The 21,876-nt window shown below is 40.9% G+C and overlaps 3 protein-coding genes across 4 annotated transcripts; 2 read left to right on the forward strand and 1 right to left on the reverse strand.

Moving 5' to 3' along the window:
* Positions 1-52: 52 nt before the first annotated feature.
* On the reverse strand, positions 53-4,716 carry c1qtnf13 (C1q and TNF related 13). Of its 2 annotated transcripts, none has more exons than XM_020079227.2 (3): positions 3,814-3,952; positions 3,004-3,207; positions 53-1,593 (listed from the first exon to the last, which is right to left on the reverse strand). In XM_020079227.2, exons 1-3 carry the CDS (start codon positions 3,836-3,838, stop codon positions 545-547), a joined length of 1,278 nt encoding a protein of 425 aa, XP_019934786.2. In that variant the 5' UTR covers positions 3,839-3,952; the 3' UTR covers positions 53-544. The 2 variants fall into 2 exon arrangements, with proteins under 2 accessions (XP_019934786.2, XP_019934785.2); XM_020079226.2 differs by lacking the exon at positions 3,814-3,952 and adding an exon at positions 4,598-4,716 and having other exon boundaries at positions 372-1,593.
* ube2na (ubiquitin-conjugating enzyme E2Na) lies at positions 3,828-9,699 on the forward strand. Its single transcript, XM_020079228.2, has 4 exons — positions 3,828-3,968; positions 6,418-6,664; positions 7,524-7,664; positions 8,418-9,699. The coding sequence occupies exons 1-4, from the start codon at positions 3,939-3,941 to the stop codon at positions 8,462-8,464; spliced, it is 465 nt and encodes a 154-aa protein (XP_019934787.1). The 5' UTR covers positions 3,828-3,938; the 3' UTR covers positions 8,465-9,699.
* Positions 9,700-11,091: 1,392 nt separating this feature from the next.
* On the forward strand, positions 11,092-21,858 carry nudt4a (nudix (nucleoside diphosphate linked moiety X)-type motif 4a). The gene is made up of 5 exons (XM_069529010.1): positions 11,092-11,549; positions 16,190-16,300; positions 17,460-17,504; positions 17,754-17,841; positions 20,113-21,858. Exons 1-5 carry the CDS (start codon positions 11,451-11,453, stop codon positions 20,337-20,339), a joined length of 570 nt encoding a protein of 189 aa, XP_069385111.1. The 5' UTR covers positions 11,092-11,450; the 3' UTR covers positions 20,340-21,858.
* The last annotated feature ends 18 nt before the right edge of the window (positions 21,859-21,876 follow it).

A 21,876-nucleotide genomic window follows, 5' to 3' on the forward strand; every position in this document is an offset into this window, starting at 1 on the left:
TTTTAACTTAACATTTAATTCACCTCGACAAAGTCAACGATAACTTTATAAATCCAATACAATGTGTGAATTTATTGAGATTAGCCTGAAATGCACAAAGTGCCATTACAGATACAGTTTATCCACAAAATAAAAAATTCCATATGAAACACAACTATCACTCACGACTCATGATGTATCTCAAATTAATCAACAAAATAAATGTAATCAATAATTCATAGTATTTATAAACACACATATTATATTTTCTTTCTGTGTTTTACAGCTAATTGCACGTTAAGGACAGAAATAACCATCCTGCTGGTTAATGTCCATAATTGTGTCATGGCACCATCTTGTGGAGTAATTTGGCAATAAATATTACAGCTGGGATGGCATTATTTACTATAAAAGGAAATAAAATACAAACAAAGTAGTAAATGCACTTATGCTATACTGACCACAGATTCAAGATTTAGATCAAGATTAGAAACAACCTACAGATTGTCTGCAAAAACAAATTTTTTTTTTTTTTTTATCCTTTTCCTTTTTGACAAAAAGACATTCAGAGGTGAGTTCTGTCCTGGTTGGTTGGAGATGTGAAAAGTTCTTCCCCAGGATAAACCAGGAATCCAGAAAAGGTGGTGTACCGCCCCTGGTTGCTGTAGACGGCGTAACGCTCATCCTGCTGACTGTACAGCCACACGCTGTCTCCCTGACGCAGAGACAGCAGCAAACTCTGACTCTGCATCTCCCGCCTCTTCGACGTGTCTTCATCAAACACCATCGCCTGCACCTCACCCTTCCCGGTCATCAGCTTCACAGACACGGCTTTACGAGGGTGTTTCCCCACAGTGAAGGCAAAGAAGTAAGCCCCTGGGTAGCGGCAGGTGAAAAGGCCTGAGGATTTGTTGAAATGACCCCCGATGTTGACATACTCCACATCAAAGGTCAGAGGTGGCTTGTCCTGCTGCCTGCTGCTCTGACCCATGAGTGTGGACGTCCGTGCCACAGAGAAGGCAGAGCGGGGCTGCTCTGACGCCTGAGGAGGGCACTGAAGGTGGGACAGGCCTGGTGAGGACAGGTGGTTGCTCATGTAGCTGGCTGTGGAGATGTCAGGGTAGATGAGGTAACCAGAGAAAGTGATGTAAGGCCCAGCATTGCTGTACAAAGCATATTGAGGACTCTGCTGCAAAAGCAGCCACACTGTGTCCATCTCCTTCAAACTGATCATGACACTCTGACTCTGAACTTTCCTTCCTTTCTTGCGGTAGTCATCATAAGCTATCGCCTGCACCTCCTCCCCGTTCTTCACCAGTATGACAGAAAGCATTTTCTTTGGAAACTTCCCCACTGAGAAGGAGAAGTAGTAAGCCCCAGGGATGCGACAGCGGAAGCGACCGGTGTCTGGATTGAAATCCTCTCCGATGTTGACCATGAGCCTATTGAAAGTCACGGCCTTCTGCCTGCCTCCCACCACGCTGCTGGTTTGTGTGGCGGAGAAAGCAGAGCGCAGACCTGTTGTTACTGGAGGAGCCAGAAGGGGAGAAACTGGTCCAGAGAAAGTGAGCATGATGAATACACATGCCAGGAGGCAGTGTGCGCTCCGATGAGCTAAAAGAAAGGGAACCAGGGAAATAACAGTTACAGGTGACAGACGTAAATCACTGAGTGAGTTAGAATATTTGAGGGTTTCTTTAATGTTCAAAATTAAATTCTTTTCTCTGCTCAGGACCACCAGAGGATTCAGAAGATGAATCTGACAGGTCATCGGATGAAAGAGCGAAAACCCCATTTTCTGTTATATCTGGCATAATGTGCTTATGTCTTTCTTATTTCTTGGTGATAAAGTTGTAGTTGGTGGACTGTATATTATTGTTGCCTCATATGAGATTAGCATTGATCTTATAGTTTAACACCCCACGAGAAAATGAAAAGACATATTTCTTTTGCTATAAAGGGAAAAGGAAAAGAAAACAATATATCAGAGAAAGTTATCTAATCTCTTCGGCCTCTCTATTGCCTTTGCTTATTTCTTATAAAATGCTATAGATGTCAAAAAATACTTAAATGAAACCTACTCAACAATAAAGTAAGTCAGTCAGTAAGTTAGTTAGTTAGTTAAACTCCTTACAACTCAAAATATATCACAGTGCACAGTTGGACTTTGCTTCATAGAAAATGTCATAAACCCAAAGTCTAACACTTTTAAATAGACTGAGTCTTTTATATCAGACTGACCTCGACCCTTAATGTCTCAGAGACAAATATTCTGAGTTGATAAGGAAGTCTGTCTAAGCCCTGTCAATATAGATGTTCACACTGGAATCAGGCGCTGAGTGTGAGCAGCAGCCCCTGTAATGTGGCTGATACTGCCTGTTCTCTCTGTGCACTGAGAGACGGGACCAGATTAACAGCTGGTTCATCTGCTCCTGTGTGTGTTGAACAATGGAACATTTCAGAGGGACGGTGAGGTGAGGTGCGCAGGTTAGAAAGCTAAAAAGACGCCACCGCAAAGTAGAAGTGGAGCATTACATTGAAATGTGGATGAGTGTCTGAAAATTGGTTTGTGCTATTACGATATAATACTTAATAATGCTATTTGTGGCTTTTTGATATTTTTTGTGGGGAGCGGCTCAGATTTGACTCTTGGCTGTTTCCTCTCTGCTGCCTGTAATACACATATTTTACAAAAGGCTAGTGACAGATGTTAAAAGCTAAACTGTGGTGGCACTCAGGAAATGAGTGAGATGGCAAAGGAAAAGTTTCACACTCCTGTGCAACGTACTGTGTTGTTACTGCAGCAGAATTCATGACTGTGTGAAATTTAAAAGAAGGTCAGAGAATTGCTCAGAATTATAACAAACTTAACAATCTCCACAGTGTCTGTAGAATTTGAGAATTGCTAAACTACTGTCCAGGCAAATTACAAAAATCTGTATATTTTCAATTCTTTTTAAAATTAATATTTCTGTGTAAGATTTGTGCTAAAAGATGAACCCATTACAAAAATATTAAACCCACCTGTTGAGCGATGTCGGAGCAGAAATGACATCCTGGATTTCTTCTTCTTCTCTGTCGGAAATTTCAAATAAAGTGGTTCCAAGTCTGCTGCACCGCTAATGTCCACGTAACAGACCTGACCCCAGAAAGGACAAAGCTTTTGTCCGTGCAGATGCGTCAGGGAGGAGCTCCAAACTCTCTCCAATCTATAGCTGCCATTCCAACCTGCAAAAAACAAAAGGGAAAAGTAGCTGTGTCAGGCAGCTTTAAGTGTTATGTCTAATCCACGCTTTGTTTGGTTTCAAACATAGAGCAGCACAACAGAAGCAGTCTTAGATAAAAACACCACAAAAGATTCACTGACAGACAATTTAGACTCTGTTGAAAATTGAAACTGACATAAAATCTCATGAAAATAACTTTTCTCCTTGTTGTTTTCAAATTGTTTAACATTGCATGTGTTAAATGATTGCGGTCACTATTTTAATGTTGTAAATGTAATAGTATACATTTTGTATGATATAAAATGTATTCTGGTAAAGATGCAGTCATACACAAAATCTCATGCAGTTATATATGAAGTCTTTATTTAGATGCAGTTGTACATGAAGTATTTATTCAGATGCAGTATTATATGATGTGTTTATATAGATGCAGAAGTACATGTTGTCTATGCATAGATGCAGTAGTATATGGTGTGTTTATATAGATGCAGTAGTACAGTAGTACATGTTGTCTATACATAGATGCAGTAGTACAGTAGTACATGTTGTCTGTACACAGATGCAGTAGTATACGCAGTAGTACTTGTAGTGTGTGTTTGACACTGACAGTGATCTGCTGCTCTGCTCCTCATCCTCTGTCAGGACACACAGGACCCGGAAGACGTGTGTTCGCTGTCAATGCCAACAGCGGAGAGGAGACACCGAGAGCTGAAAGTCCGCATTTAAGACGAGATGGCAAGTCTGTCGCGCAGGATCATCAAGGTAATGATTCACACTTTAGACAGCGGCGCGTGTGAGAGACTTTTCTGCGGGAGACTAAACACAAAGTCTCCGGCTGAAGCTCTGCCGGTGGACAGTTTTGTATGCTAACATTAGCACCTAGCTCGCTAACGCTAGTGTGCTAAATTAACTTCCGCTTCACTCCTGAGCTCACATACACTGGCGCTGTTTTAAGATGGCGGATAAATGTGCTTCGTGTCGGGCTCTTCTTTTTCTAAATATTCCTCTGAAGCTCTGAAGCTTCTTCTGACCAGACTGTGCTGTTAACTGAGTGGCTGGCTAACCGGGCTAACCATGCTAACACACGGTTCCATACGGACGTTAGCTAAACCCCGGCTAGCTGTGTGTTAGCTGTGGAAAAACAAGAACACCCTGTTAGTCTGGTTCACCCGGCTCTATACTTTTAATCTGGCCACACGCGCATTGAAGATGACATGGTTGCTCTCTGAACTAGTTTCCTTTTTATAATCTTATTAAATCATTGTCTGTACTAACCAGTAGCTGAACATTAGCATCTTAACTTGGTCAGAAGAAGTATTCACTAACACAGCAGGGTGGTAGTCTGCTGGATCAAACTCTGGAGCAGCATCAGTTTATGTTAGCTCACTAACCAGAGAGTGTGGATGATCCTGAAGGAGTCTGGATTGAACCGTGTGCTTCAGTGTTGTTACGAGCTGTCAGTCCATTGTGATCCATTGTGATCTATTGTCTGCACCACACAAACCCAAAGCCACGTTATTTGAATGGTGATGTCATGATGAGCTCTAAATTCACGTCTCTACCATGACAGCTGGATTATTCAGTACAAATGCACAGTTCAATGTGGAAGTTCTGTGCACCAAAAGTAAGGTGCAGGAATACATCTAAATTAAATCAGTAGTGTGACCTCCCTTTGTTAGGTAGGTTGACTCAAGCATCTGGGAGAACTTGCCACATTTCTTATGTGGGTTTAAACTGTCTCAGGTGTCTTTTCATGCAATTCAATATTGATGCTTGATTTTTGGGTCCTAGGAACTCCAGCTGAACCTTCACCATTACCTTCTCCACCAGTGTGATGACTGTCATGTTGTATATTTGCATCAATTCACTCTCACTTACCATCTATAGAAAAAAAAGTACAGCTTGCCTGTTTTGTAAAGGAAGTGGGCATACCTTATATTGAGGCTGATAAAAAAAAAAAAGGATCATTGGAACATGATTGGTATCTAAGAGGAGTTTGCACAGGTGGGTTTGTAAGATAAACCACAGATACGGCGGTTGGTGGGAAACGGTGCTCAGCGACTCGAGCCCTTGAGCCCTTAGAGCGTGTGACTGGGACTGGGAGCCCCTCTCCTGTCTGTGTTTTCACTGCATGGTTTTGTCTGTGGGTTATCTGAAATATTTCAGGAATCTCACTCCCAGTGGCATTCAGGAGAAGAGGGTCCAAAACAAGAGGGGTGGCCGTTGACAAGCTTTATTTTGTGCATACATCATCATACATCACTGGTTTTACACATTTCTTTGTTTTTTATTCCAATTTAGTCAGCTGTGATATAGCGGGTGAGGCTGTATTACATGGCCTTATAGAACAGGAAAAGTACACAGTGTTGAGTCTTAAAGGTTCAGTGTGTAGAATTTAGCGACATCTAGTGTTGAAATTGCACGTTGCAGCGGAATACTCCTCATCTCACCCTCCCCTTCCAAACATGAAAAAGAACCCATGGTAGCCTTCAGCTGTCATAAAAACTCAAAAGGTGTTTATTTTGTCCAGTCTGGCCGACTGTAAAAAAACATGGCGGCCTGCGTAGAGAGTAAATATAAAGTATTTGAATATAAAGGGCCTTTTCTGGGGTAAAGAAAACCACAATTCATACAATTTAGATGAAACAAACTAGTGAAAACATCATGAGGATTATTCTACATAAAATTTCTGCCAATAGTTCCCTTTCACCTAAATCTTACACACTGGACCTTTAAACTGTAGTTGTCTTGTTTTAGGTTCCTCTCATGTATGGAACTTGCATACCACAAGTCTCCTTCTCTTTCACAGAGAAAGAGAAGGAGACGTTTCTGTAGGCCACTTGGCTGTCAGCAGAAGTTGGGTGTTGCCTGGCTGCAGTGGCTGTAATATGTTGATAATTTAGTTTGTTGTGTTTTAATGAATACACCCTGAGGTGACTGTACCACGCCTAATTTTCGGCCAGGTAAAACCCTGCTGTGGTGAGTGTCACCTCTAAAAGAAACTTGAATACGTCATAGATTCACAACATTCAGTCACTGTTGCAGTCAACGCCTCCCTCCTTCCTTTCCTCCCTTGTTGTTAGAACAATAATGACAGTTGTTTGCAGCTCTCAATAGGGCTTTTAACAATCTTTCCAATAAATACTATAATTTCCAATAGCATATACTAATATTTAATCTTGTGTCTTCTTTCTCTGTTTTCTTTTACAAGGAAACTCAGCGTTTGCTTGTAGAGCCTGTCCAAGGCATCAGGGCAGAGCCAGATGAGAGCAACTCCCGCTACTTCCATGTGGTCATTGCTGGACCTCAGGATTCACCATTTGAGGGTGGCTTGTTTAAACTTGAACTCTTTTTACCAGAGGAATATCCCATGGCAGCTCCTAAAGTACGCTTCATGACCAAAATATATCATCCCAATGTCGACAAGCTGGGAAGAATATGCCTTGACATTTTGAAAGGTAAGTCAGCACATTAATGTCACTGCTACTGCTCAGGCACCTAGAAGATTGTGTTGCATGACCTTTTGTGAGACATAGAACCCGATTTTATCACGTCTCCAGCTGTTATGTGTGCTATACAGTGCGTTTAACCTTAAAGCAACACTAAAGCTGCTTTCAGACATGCGCTGGACTCTGTAGAAATCCAGGAGAATCCGATGTGTGAAACGTAGCAGGGATCCCCCGCTTGATTCATCAGATGCAGCTGTGTGAAAGACAGGTTCTTGGTCAACTCTGTAGTCAATTCTCCGGATTTTACCCAGAGTTCATATCTGAAAACGGCTTATCAATCAGTTCCAAGCTTCTCACAGGAGATCATACCTTATCACCAGAAGCACGGTGAACTATGAAACTCATTATGACGCTGCTATTTTAAAGTAAAACAGTTGCTTTAATATACACATATTCCTCCTCAGATAGTTACGATCACACTTGACAGAATGTGTTTCTTCCGAAGCAGCTTTAATAGGTACTTTGCATTGGCATTGGTGATTCAGGCTTGTGACTGTAGGAAAGCATTCTATGTATTGTGCTCTTGATGTTTGGTCTATGAGCGACTTACCAATTTCAGCTTATCCAAAACATCAAGTGCCTCTTGTGTTACACTTTTTACCCTAAAATGGAGCTTCTAGCCACAATAGTTTGTGTATCACCACTGTCACTTCACAACTCCAGCGGCTTTAAATAGATGAACTATTCCTGTGCTTTTTCTTTTACTCTTTCTTACTCTAATTTCATCACATTACACTCAATTTTCCCTTTGCTTATCTTTTTCACTATTTAAGTCCCATTAATATCCATTTTTTTAATTTTTTCCCAGATAAATGGTCACCAGCTCTGCAGATTCGCACAGTGCTGCTATCGATCCAGGCGTTACTAAGCGCTCCAAACCCTGATGATCCTCTTGCAAATGATGTTGCAGAGAGGTGGAAGTCCAACGAAGCTGAAGCCATAGGAACAGGTGAGAACTAACTGGGGGGGGTAGAGTGGTCGTCCTCTTACCAGAAGGTCAACGGTTTGATCCCAGTGTCCTTGGACCCCGACTAGAAAAAAGTGCTGCCAATAGATGCACTGTGTGTGAATGGCAATAAACTGTGCTGTAAATTGGTCATCAAGCCTCACCCACTTCATTATTAACACAGAGCAAAGTTTACTGCACTTTATATCCAGCTCCTGTCTAGTCTACTGTCCATTTCAGCAAAATCTCAGCAGTACATCCTTGAGTCCAACTGAATGTGCCAAATTTAAGAAATTCCATTATGAAAGATTATGTTCACAAGAACAGGATGGACAACATGAAATGTAATCCCTCCGGTCACAGGATGTTGCCGGTGCAGAGGCATAAAAAGTTAAAGTCCAGTCCCGACTAAATATATCAGATACTGAAATATGATGAAACTGCAACACTCTCACATTTTAATAAACAGTGAAACTCTATTTAAAAGGTAGTTTTCTTTTTGAATGGCTTTTAAAATAAATCCCCATGACAGTGAAGTCCTGAGGCTAAAATGTGTTTCGTGACTTGTAGCATTAGTTTGGAGTTCACTGCAATTTCCCCAATAAAGTTTAAAAGATATAAAGTTTGTTGGTGGTGTTGGTCTTTCCAATATACTTTACTGCTGACTTGGCCATTTTGAATCAGCTGTGTTTCAGAGCAGTCAACTTTCATCAGTTTGTGTTCTTATTTTGCTTGTTTGTTTTTCCCTCTCTACAGCCAGGGAATGGACCATGCTTTATGCTGGACACAAGAATAAAGTGTAGAGCAGCCTGACAAGTGGAGACACAAGTGGAAGACAAGTGTGAACCCAACTCCTCATGTTCTGCCAAGACCTCTTCCTACTTCATTTGCATTTAAAGGACACAGTCTCACATGAATAAATATCGAAATAAATATCTCTAAAATAAATACACACATATACACGTCTATTATAGAATAATCATCAATAACGTAAAGGAAAAAAACTGCAGACAACTGGTGATTTGAATGCACACTAGAGATGAAATGGCTTGTCTTTGTCCTAACCCACTACTGTTGAAATGCATGGGCAGAGGTTTTACATCTTCTCACCTGGCTTTCTTCACCCATTCATTTTTTGGGGGGAGGATTTTACCAACTGTGCTCAAACATGCACGTTTAGGGGGAGAGGGTATTCTGTGTCTGGGATGGGATGGGTGAAGGAGAGACTGGATAGATTTGGTTAATGTGATATACATTTTATGTTTGTCTACTTTTTTTTTCCTTTTAAGGATCTTTGTTTTGTTGTGCTGCTGTTTGTTTATTAAAAGCAGCTAACCGCTACTAACCTACTGTAGACACTCAGACCAGAGTTTCGTCCTGTGAAGGTGATGCAGCAGGACGCATAAGTAATTATAATCATGCTTCTTCTTTAAGTCACAGCTTGCTTTATTAAGTTAAAAATAAAATGACTAAAAAAATATATATATATACTCAGCCTGCCACATTAACCTTCAAACACTCTGTAGACCTGGATGTAATCTTGGGGAAGGTGAGATTGAATGTGGAGGGTGTGAAGGACATTGAGGACTCTTAGTTTTAGCTCATAGTGTATGTTTTACTACCATATCCAGCCTTTTATTTGTGAATCTTTCTTATGCCATACTAACTCCTCAGCTTGTTTCCCCTGTGTGTCACCTCAGTCTAATTCTACAAGACTGTGGTCTATTTTTTCCATTGGCATTTATTTCATAAGGCAGGGATTACACGTGAGCTGTTGTTTGTTGATAAGTTCAGTGGGTGTTGCGGGGCTGACCTGTGTGGGACATAGTGCTGAGTAGTTGCGGGATCAAACTCCAAATGATCGGGGAAGGCAGTTGTGACTCGTGATGGTCGTAGTTGGTCTTAGGCTGAAAAGTCTGTATTCATTTCACTGTCTGTAAATTCTTTCTCTCTATTCATCTGGGGGGGGGGGGTTAAACTGAACAGTTCAACTGCATACTTTTATGTTCTGTAAATAAAATCTATTGATTAATAAACAGCTACCTGTGTGGGATTCTTGATGGGGAAGACATGGAAGACAAGGCAAGTGTGAAACCTACTGTTGATGTATGTTGTATTTTTTTGTTTGTAGGGATGGCTTACAGGTTGGATTTTGTGACCTTGGTCAGAAAGCTCATGAGCAAATCCTGTGATGCAATAAGTACTTATATAAAGTACTCTTCCAAATCCAGTGTGGAATTAGAGTATAATCACGTGAAATTAAGAATTCTGTTTTCATCACTTTAGAATGAGGACTTATACTTTATATGTGGAGCTGGTCCTCTTCCACAGAATCATCCAACTAATTGTATCTTCATGCTTATTAATTATTTGGTCCTTGACTTTTCACAAACCTTTTGAATCTCATGATGCATTAGTGTTGCTTTGGATCTGGATCAGCATCATTGGAGTTCTCTCTTGTTGTGCTACCAGATGTCTGTGGTCTTAACATTCTACAAAGTCAACACACTGACACATTGTCACATTTGAACAAGGCTGGATGCAGAGTGGATGACATCCACTAGAGGGACACCGGCCTGAGCTTTGTAACTTGTACCTTCAGCAGCAACACATTTCAGGCCTCACGCACTTCATTAGAAGAAGCTCACTACTGAGTTTTACCACCAGGCTGCGTCCCTGCTCTGACAGTGGTTTGAAGCTGGAGTTCAATGCTTATTTGACCTTAAATCAGCCGGGAATGGCCTTATGTTTCCTTTCAGATATTATGAGAAATGGAGCAAACATGAGAACATATAAATCAAGTAAGCCATACTACAGGTGGAATATGCAACAAAAAGCAATGGCCAAACTTTTAAACAATTCAAATAACAAAATGTCAAATGTAATGTAGCACAAATCTAATTCATGCATTCAATAAGCTCTACATTTTATTTGTATGTATCTCCAAAAGAGATAATGCTCTTCTACGGGGTTACAAAACCTGTGATAGAGGATGAAATGTAGGGGTTTGTTTTAGGAAGTTGATCACAAATGTATTCATGCATCATTTTAGTACTGGGATTAAAACAACAAATAGACTTCAACTGCCTTAAAATGAAATGATCTTCAAAGCAGCATTAAATGCATCACTAAGGTGAAGACTGATCAGTTTTTAACCAGCTGATGTCTGATAATAATAATAATGATCATCAATATCGACATTAATTTTTATTTACTTCATTCACTTCTCCTGCCAATGTTACAATGGGCCTGTTTTACAAGGAAGGACATGAGTAAAGTGTGTGTGTGTGTGTGTGTGTGTGTGTGTGTGTGTGTGTGTGTGTGTGTGTGTGTGTGTGTGTGTGAGAGAGAGTGTGAGTGTGAGTGTGTGAGTGTGTGCAGCTCTCAGGTCAGCTGGTGGCAGCTCACCCAGCACAGATGTGAGTAAGAGAGAGAGAGAGAGTGTGTGTGGCTGACAGCGGCTCTGCTCCGCCATGGTGGACACTGACTCTATATATCCACACACACACACATGCAGAGGGACAGAGGGACGTGGTGTCGGAGCTCAGAGATGAATGAATGAACAGAGGCTCTGTCTCTTCTTCTTCTTCACTCAGACCGTGTGAAGAGGCTCAGTCTGGGGACAAACTGCGGAGACACCACGCTGCTCCCGCCGAGAAGACAACCGCCTCCTCCTCCTTCTTCTTCTTCTTCTTCTTCAGCGTCTGTTGAAGTCAGATCTTCTCTGTTCGCAACTTCGTTTCTTTAACTTTAACGTTTGCTGGCGCTGGACGAAGACTGTGGACCTTTATGATGAAGTTTAAACCCAACCAGACCAGGACGTACGACGGAGAGGGCTTCAAGAGGAGGGCAGCGTGTCTGTGTTTCAGAAACGACCAGGAGGACGAGGTGAGGGTGTGTGTGTGTGTGTGTGTGTGTGTGTGTGTGTGTGTGTGTGTGTGTGTGTGTGTGTGTGTGTGTGTGTTATATCCAGGTATCACTCATATGGTGGAGACCTGAATCTGTCCACACAGTCACATTTTAGGGACTTCTCCTCATTGTGGGGCTAAAAATCAGATTCCCCATCATGTAACTTATGAAAGTTTAAGGTGAAGACGTGTTTTAAGGTACATTTTAGGTTAGGTTTAAGGTAATGGTTAGGTTAAGGTTCGATTCAGGTAAGAATAAGTTAAGGTGTTGGGTTAAGGTTAGGGTTTATGTAAATTGAGGTTTGGATTAGGTTAAGGCTATGTGCATTTGTATTAAGATTTAGGTTGAGGTTATGTTAAGGTTACATTAGGTTAGAGTTAATTGATATGGTTAAGATTAGAGTGTGTGCATGAAATCAATGTAAATAAGTCATAGGGACAGAACTGGTTGTGTGTGTACTAATTTTGTTATCTCTTTAGATATAATAGAAATATAAATTCAGAGATCCTGGTTGAGGTTAAGGTTAAAGTTTTGGTTAGGATGTCCACAACGATGTCTATGCAGTGTCCTGTGTGTGTGTGTGTGTGTGTGTGTGTGTGTGTGTGTGTGTGGAGAGAACATTTACTCACATCCTTTACATTTTGATACAGCTGCAACTATCAGCACAATTTAACAGACGTGTCACACACGTGAAGTAGTCTGAGGTTGAATATTGTCTCTGTGTGTGTGTGAGGGTTCATTCACTTGTGTGATGTTAGTTGAGGTGAGCGTAACTTGGCTGAGGGGCCAAATATTTGACCTATTAAACAAGGGGGGGTCTCATAACCTGGCAACTGCAGTAACCAGCAGCCAGCAGGAGACCCATCACTTTCATTTCCTGTCCAGGAGGAATTCCAGATAAGTCATAACTCATGAAGACGAGGCCACCTCGCTGTGTCCAGGTAGAAGCTGTGGAGGCTGAAATACTGTCAGTGACACTCAAGAGTGTAGCTCATGACATCCAGTGTTAACTGCAGATGCATTTATAGGTCTAACATTACATGTGATTATACAAATATATGTCCTGTAATTACCACCTGTCACTATAAAATCTTCACACATGCACACTTACACACAGTGACATCAGCTGATGTGGAGACGCACAGGAGCATTTCCATATCTACACGTGCCACGGTTGATCACTTGCAGCTCCTGCACTACATCCCATGTTTAGTTCTGGTTTTGGTTGTGCTAAACCACAGTATGATTGGAGTCTGTATTTAAGAAACTTTAGCAGAGACAGGAAACACCCACTCAAAGTTGTTACCCTTTTAACTAGAATGGAACTCAGTAGATCACATACCTACGCTGACCCAACAGGCCCTGTAAAGTCAATCAAGCTGCACCAAATTGCACACACTCAGATTATTAGTCCCCTAAATATGCCTGATTTTGTTCATCCAGATCAGCTTGAGACAAACTGTTGGAAGTCAATGTTAGGAAAGTGGAAAAGAAGCCTTAATCAAAAGTTAATGGGTTCCTCTTTGGCCATGTCCCATCCTTCCAATTCAATAAAATCAGTTCAGTAGTTTTTACATAATCTCCCTCTAATAGACAAACAGTCAGACAGCAGTGAAAGCACAACCTCATGTAACCTCACAACCTTAATGTAGGGATTTCTGTAGTTCACTATCAAATGCTGTGTGTTCTCTCATTAATATGAAAGTGGTCACACCAGATAACAGGCTTGTGTGGCTAATGAGAAAGTGAAATAATAAGTAATTAACTCTGACACCACTGACATTATAAAGGTTGTAATCTGTTGGACTCACTCAATCCTAAAATAAACCTGTAAAGATTACTGCAGCCACTTTCTAGAACCTCTGATGTTATTTGGATTTTTATTAGGCTTGATGACTTGTTGTTGGCTCATATGAAAGTAGACTGGGAGCAGATGGGTGTCCTAGAGCACAACGTGTCTGCCTAGTGACGGCAGGCCATCTCACATGTGATAGGGGGAGTGGGGTTGTCGGGGGGTTGAGTGTTACACTGTGTGCGAAACACCAAGTGACCTATCAGCTGCAATTTTTAGAAACAAGGTGCAGGCACTAGCTGTCCCCTGACAGATTTTCTTTCCTGCTCCCAGTGCCCTCACAGTGCTCCTCCCTCTCTCTCTTTCTCTCTTGTCATCATGGTGTCTCTTTCTCTATCTCTCTCGCTCTGCTATTCTTCTGTGACGTCTGTGCTGAAAGTCACGTTGATTGTTGTTGATTGCAATGGAAGAGGAGGATGATCTGCTCTGGCGTTGTGTGCCACACTCACTTTATGTGGTAAACTATCCACCCAGTCTGCATACCTGGTTTATAGTCACTTCCTCAACATGTCAGCTGGAGTCCAGGGGGACAGGAGGAAAGAACATATGGCAAATATGCATAAAAATAGTGACGGAATGTAAAAGCATGAAATGTAAAAGCATTAGTAAATAAAATGATGATTAATTATTGATCTTGTCGACATGACTGTAAAACAGTCAATATATTTCACCAGAGTGTTTCTGCTAATAGCCACTAAACTATATTGAACAGACTTGAAAATTATACAGAAAGTATCAGTGTCATCAGTGTCAGAAGTCACGGGACTAATAAAAATGATATTCTGAAATAGTTGGAGCTTCCATTAGGCTTTTTCCTCATGATACCTGATTTGTTTATCTTATTCAGGGTGTAACATCCGTCATAGGCTCTTGAGCTGGATAGTGATCAGGGTTGATTGCCCTAAAGCGGATGTAGATGTCCCGACTCAATGATCACCCTCACTCTGAACCCTCAGGGAGGTGTGCTAGTTCCTGTCGGGGTCATTAACCTTCTCTGCTATAAGCTCCTTTGTTTTCATACAGAAAAGCAACTGCTGATCCAGTTGTTTTTGAAAAGCCTTTTGGCTGCGAGTGTGTGTACGAGTAGCTGCCTACGTGTTCCACGTGGTGTTTGTGTGAAATTGCGCATGCATGTGTGTGTGTTGTGTCTGTTCGACAGCAGCCAGTGTTTCTACAGTGCAGGGGCACAGACAGACAAGTTGTCATAGGCTGTGAATTCTAGGTTTACTTAGTATTATTTAGGGTCTGCTACGATAAGGAATTAAAGCAGGAAGGTGCAGGATTGATTTATGCATCCTTATCTACTCTATGTTCTGCATTTTTATATTACTGTCCATAAAAATAAAAAAATACAATGTGAACATTTGAATGCATCATAATTCATGTTTCTATCTCCCACTTAAGAGGGGAAAGCTCTAACTCAGCAGGTTTAAGTGAGTCAGCAGCTACTGCAGGTCACTGAATGTGATATCTCACTCATACCTTCTATCCTGACCTGTTAACCCTACATAAATATTGACAGTTGTCTGTGTTAAGAACGAGTCATATGGCCACCAGAGAGTTTGTAAATGCAGCAACAGAGTCAGAGAACACATTTCGTCACACCCATGTACATTCATGTATTTACACTATCTTTGTGCTGCTGAACATAGTGGCTGCATGTGTCTAGTGAGCTGAAGGCAGGATGCAGAAAGTATTCACATGTGAACTTAATGTGAGTCAGCATGATGCCAGATGGGGTTTGAGGTCAAATGACTGCTTCTCCGGAGGTGCCGCCATTCTGAAAAAAGACCAGACTGCATGTGTTTGCGGTCAGGTAAACATAGTGAGTTGCTGAAGTTGTTGTTTCAGATTATGTTGATGATTTTGTCAGAAGTTAACGTCATTTGATTTAAGTTTGTTGTTCATGATAATATTTCATTTTTGCATTATTTGTATACCTGATGGGCTGGAAATTAGAAGTTTCATATGCATATTATACCAAATCTAATACTTTCTATACTTGTAATGTGTTGTTTTTGATCAGTCATTACTTATAATGTGGAAACACTTAACAACATGTTGATTGATGACAAATCACATGAATCACTCTCATTCACATTCTTCCACACTCGTGTTGCGATGAACAAACTAAGTGAATAACTGGAATGAAATGCGAGATGTTCGCTACTCGTCCTGTCAATGAACGGCACCAATCAATCAATCAAATTTGATCTGTATAGCCCATAGTCACAAATGACACTTTGTCTCATAGGGCTTAACTAGATGTGACATCCTCTGTCCTTAACGCTCAACAACAGGAAGGAGAAACTACAGAAAGAACCATATTAACAGCGGGGGAAAAGGAAGAAACCTCAGAGAGAGCCACATGTGAGGGATCCCTCTCCCAGGACGACAGAAGTGCAGCGTGTAACTGAGAACATCAGCAAAATACAACATTGCTTAGAAGAAACAGTTTTTAGACTTGTGGAAAGGTGTTTATAGTATTTATACATAAGAAAATGTCTGATAGAGATGAAGGGAGCAGGAACCCTAACCCTGACAAATGAAATGGAGGAGTTATTGCCAGTAAAGGTAGAATATGTGAGCAGGCATATTGTATATCAAGCAGTTTTGTTGTAATCACAGTCCATGATGCACCACCACCACAAACATGATCCACCACCACCACCGAGAAAAGGAAAGAGAAGCTCCATGTGTCCCCGACACAATTTTTGGCACCCTGAGCTCGGCAGCAGGGACCTGACAGATGCCTCTTCTTTGGCAGGTGCTGCTGGTGAGCAGCAGTCGACACCCAGACCAGTGGATTGTGCCGGGAGGAGGAATGGAGCCCGAGGAGGAGCCCTGTGGTGCAGCCGTCAGGGAGGTGTATGAAGAGGTGCGCTCACACACAAACAGCAAGTTAAAACCTTACCCATGTCAGGAAATCATATTTCAGAGACTTGGAATTAACTTGAGAGTGATAATTTATCAAAGCTTTATTTATTCATTTCTAAAACTCTTTCAGGATAATGCAGTTAAGAGCAGGAGCCTTGTGTTGTTGTGCTCATTCTCTTTTTGGGATTGCACTGAGGTTTGGTGCTGAAGCAGTGGTGGATCAAGGGCCATAAAGGGGCCACAATTTACTTAGAGGGGCCAATTATATGTCCAGCCTCCATACACAATTCCCAATTCAGTGAGGTGCACATTTAGGTCATTCCTTGTTTACTGTTGGCTCTATAGCTTTGAGCAAAGACACACATCATTTACTATATTTTGAAAAATGCTCCTTATTGAGGCACATTGCATTCTTAAAAAAACCTTTGAGGTTCACATAACACAAGCAAAAACTTCACGGTCATGAACATGCCATGTGTCATCTTACTTAATGATTCAGTAATTTAAAAAAAGTATTTATTGTCTTCATTTTCATTAGCTAGAGGCCCTGAAAGTCATTAGCAGAAATTCTTGTCAGTTGTTGTCACTGTTCAGTGTGAGACGCTTCCTGAGCTGGATCCAGATGATGGATAGAAAATTTGCTGGCGATGCATAAATGACCACTTAGTAGTTCTGTGGTTTTGTGAAGGCGTTGCTGGTTGTTGGCCAGTACGTGTCCACAGTGGAGTGAGCTGTGGGCTTCTGCCTCATGTGCTGACAGCTTTGAAGTATGGCAGTGACATTTGGGAAGGGTTTCCAGTTACCCAGCGTCCTGTGCTTCCCAGACCAGACATGTATCTGAATATAGATGAGCTGCAAACCAACCTCGGGTGGCGAGCTAACAAGTCAAAAACGTAATGTGTTAATACGCCACTGTCAAATTCGGCACATCAGCCAACATCACGTCCATGTGAGAGTTTTAATTTGTGCACGTGTGAGATTTTTGCAATCCTATTAATGCAATCTAAGATCCTGATTGACAAAAGTGCTGGAAAATATCACCAGAAGTAGAACAGTGTCATGTTGGACATCACAGTACGGAACTGGTGAAACAACAATGTCGTCATTGACTTGTAAATGTATTGAATCACTCTAGATACATTTTCTACATGTGTGTACAGGCCGGTGTGAAGGGGAAGCTTGGCAGACTACTTGGGATATTTGAGGTGAGCTTGTTAAACTGTCATGGAAAACTAATAAATTCTCATGTGGTGGTCATATAAAAATATTTAACACTGTTTAAAATACTGTGTCGACTGTTAACTCCACTGCTATGCGTAGTATGCCTTTATAAATATGTCAAGTTCACGATGTTTCTGTGAAAGAAGCGGCGCAGTAAATCACAGTTTTTTGTATAAAAGCTTTGCATGCTTTGACACTGATCTGAAGTCCTGTGTTCATCTAAACCATTGCAGCACAATCAGGACAGAAAGCACAGGACGTACGTCTACACCCTCATTGTGACGGAGACGCTGGAGGCCTGGGAGGACTCTGTCAACATTGGTATGTTTGTCTCATTGTGTCATATTGCAATAATAAAAAAAGATTACTCATTTACAGGAAATAAGCAGAAGACTATACAATATTTCATGGATCTTTTACACAGACCTAAAACACAGCTTGCAGACACTTCCTCCATTGGCCCGTTCAAATTGACTTAATTGGATTGAGTTAATAAAATTTGATCTCTGGGACAAGATTATCCTTATTTATGTTTTCAAGAAGTTTTTTGTTTTTGTGTCCTCTAAGTCACATAAGAAGAGTTCCACTTAATTGTTTTCTTCTATTTAGCAAGTAACTGAGGCTCTTAAATCTACCACACAGAGGGAAATTAAAGATGCTCTGAGGAGATTACTTACACTCACTTAGTGTGTCTCACTAAAACACAAAGTACATGTCATGTAGGTCCAACAAATATGTTGATATTCAAATGTATGTTTCATACCATGCAATCTTCCTCTTCCTTGCCCTTGTTGGTGAAATGCTAAGCTCAGGTCATAATATTTCTCTACACAATCACCAAGCTGCATATTCACTGATCACCAGGAAATAACAACAAAGGCTGTGAAGCAGTATTCTAGATTATGCCCAGATTGAAGTGACTAACTGAATCTGAAGAAAGAAGAACTATTCAGAAAGTCTGTCTGGGCCTGCGGTCATCAGTTTGTAAGCTGAGAAACTGGGCCACATGCTTATCGATGAAGTCAAACCACCTGACATGTGGTGTTTACACAGACAGGGTTTCAGACTTTAGCAACAGTTTGTCTTCCTTTAGTTTAGCGGGTATTCAATTAACTGCCACTGCTCATGTGCCGCTCATTTTGTATATTTTCTACCAAAAATCAGGAGAAAAGGATTAATGTATGTGTATATATGTTTGTGTGTGTATACATATATTTACTACTCATGATTAGTTATAGTGGAGAATATCAAAATCAACAGTTGATAAGTCTGTGACTTGTAATTTGTCATTTCATTTTAAACAAACATTGTTTGGTTTCAGTTTCTCATTTATGAAGATTTGCTGCTTTTCTTGGTTTTATGTGACAATAACTGAATATTAAACAATATTAACAGTTTTTTTTATTTTACAGATAAAAACATTAATCGGCTCATTGAGGAAATCCTCAGCAGATAAACAATAATGTAAATAATAATAAGTTGCAAAACAAAGAAAAAGATACTGCCCAAAAATAGTAACCACTAATTGTTTAGAATGTGTTTGGCCTTTTTAAATGTACGTTTCCTTAGGGACTCAGAACATAAACTATTTCTTACTGGTCCAGGAAGAAGCAGTCGTGATCATTTACTCCCTTCACCTACAGAAATAGAGTTCAGCCTTTTCACATGGGGGAGGAGTGTTTGCTGTGCCCAGTTGTTTTCCAGTTATCACCGCTCACCACAGCCCCCTCCCTACTTGTCCTCTCCTGCCCTGCGCGAGGGCTGAGACTGAGCGGAAAGGGTTCGGCACTGCCGGTCTTATTCAACACCCCCTCCTGTTGAGAGGCCATGGTGTAGTTCAGGGTGTCAACATAAAGTGTGTGAATCCTCCTCCTCTCACACCACTGCCTGATTATCACAGGCCACAGCTAATTATGCTGTTTGGATTTGAACAGATCATGAATAATTAACTCACAGCTGATGATTAACTGGAAAGATTTTTATTTTATTTTTAGAAACGTTTGTTAAGTACACCTTGAATGTGCTGCACTTAATGTTTGACTGCATGGTATAATATTGTATAATTGTATTGTATAATATTGCAGTGTAGTAAGTTCTGACTTCTACAGTGAGCAGACATAAGCTTCACTTAAGTCAGGATATTTTCCATGTATTCAAAGCCAGCGAGTGGGTGTGTTGATGATATGTATGCAATGGAGGCAAACTAAAAAAAATCCAAACTTATACAAATATCTCAGGATGAGAAAGAAGAGATTACATGCAGAAGATACCGACAAAGATTTCAACTTGGCATTCAAGAGTTTTCAGTGAAAAACATGTGATTTATGCAGCAGAAATAAATCTTGATTTCCTGCCACCAGCACAACTCCCTTGTCTGAATTGTCTGGATATTGTTCTTTTGTTCTGATCCGGACATTCTCCTGCTTTTATGGCAAAGTTTGAAAAATGTCCAGACTTCACTCACCTTTCATTCGAGTGCACAGTTGAGCAGTCCAAGCTTTGTTTTGTCATTGAGTGAAACAACAAACTTGTGCCTGTCATTCAGTTTCATCCACATACTGACAACATGTCATTTCTTTCATGTTCTTGCAGGACGAAAGAGGAAGTGGTTCAAGGTGGACGAAGCCATCAGGGTCCTGCAGAGCCACAAGCCTGTCCACGCAGAGTACCTACGCACACTCCCAAACACCTGTAATCCACCCTGCGGTCACGCGAGCAATCCGACTAACGGCAACAGCCCGAGCTCCCACGTGACGGACAACAGCACCCCTCACTACGTTGTTTGCGCCACACAGGGCTCAGATCTGGTCAACAGATAGAACCATCACCAGCAGCGACCCCAGGATGCACAGTTGATCTCTTCCGCATTCATGACTTCTTGAAGTGGGCTTGAAGAGTGCCAAAGTGTATTTAAGATTTTATATTTTTACCAACCATCGGCAGGCAATAGAGAAAATGTGTTCCTGGATGGGTTCCCTCAGTGTGCTGCCTCTGCACCGTAAAGATCCTTTTTTTAGTCTGACATCTTGAATATTTAATTGGCCGTGCACACAGTGTTGGTTGGTTATCTGGAAAGCCAGTACTGGGGAAGTTGGCTCTTCACAGGAAGTCCCACAGTGACGTGATGTCATTCTGCGAGACATTTTGAAGAGGAGTATCTACGCGTTTGTGAATATTTTTATTACAGATTATTTTTTTGTGAACTGTTTAGACACATCGGAAGCAAAACTACTGTCACCGCACAACTGTCACTTTATGGTATCGTCTCTAAGCACAACTAACACTGTAATGCTGCAAACCAGTCACCACACTGAAATAGTCCTGCCTTAAACCTCCTTTCATTTGTACATATCTCAACTTTTGCAAGCATGACTATTAAATTAAAGGTAAATACAGTAGATTGGCACAGTTAAGATGAATACCAGCTTCTGCATAGTACTGACCAACCTGCAGTCAAATAATTACAACTTGTAAATGTTGCAAAGAAAGGCAGTATTTAACACTCTAGATGTGCAGATATACATAGACATATGTGCATTTGATAAATGTCTGAGAAAAAAATATGGTGGCCTCAGTTTTACAGGAGCGTTGATGTGTTGTGCTCCAGCCTGATTATTTTATGTGCCTTCACAAACATCACTGAAGTGTGTTGGATTATAAACACTGTGCATCCTACAGCGCTGACTGGAAGCAGTGCCGACTGCCTCACACACCCCGCTGACCCTTTTTATTTCTCAGCATTGGTAATGAAACTGAAACTTTGGGTTTGTCATTATTATTGGAAGCACAGTATTAAAGGTTCAGTGTGTAGAATTAAGTGACATCTCAACTCACCCTCCCTTTCCACTCATGAAGGAGAACCTTCAGTTGTCATGAAAACTCAAAGGATGTTTGGTTTGTCCAGTTTGGGCTACTGTATAAAACATGGCGACGTCCGTAAAGAGGAACCACTTCCGATGTGAATATATAGCATTTAAATATAAAGGGCCCATTCTAGGGTGAAGAAAACAATTTGTACAATTTAGATTAAACACATTATTTTATATTCAATTTCTGACAATAGATCCCTTTCACCCAAATCTTACACACTGGACCTTTAAGTACACACTGAGCGAAGTGATTTCTTTTGTAGGGAAATATTTACGAAAACTAGACAGAGAGTCAGTTAGAAATAGAAAGAGAGAGAGAAAATAATGTTATAATTTCAGTTTATTGACGATCAGTGGTTTTTGTACTGAAAGATCATTCAATTAACATTTTTTTTTTAAGTGTGAACGAGTCTGTGGTATTCTGCTGTGTTGTATAGAACTCATTTCAAATAAAAGCTCTTCATTGCCACAGTGTTTGAATGAGTGC

Source organism: Paralichthys olivaceus, chromosome 7 (assembly GCF_024713975.1).
Source record: "Paralichthys olivaceus isolate ysfri-2021 chromosome 7, ASM2471397v2, whole genome shotgun sequence".
Lineage (NCBI taxonomy): Eukaryota > Metazoa > Chordata > Actinopteri > Pleuronectiformes > Paralichthyidae > Paralichthys > Paralichthys olivaceus.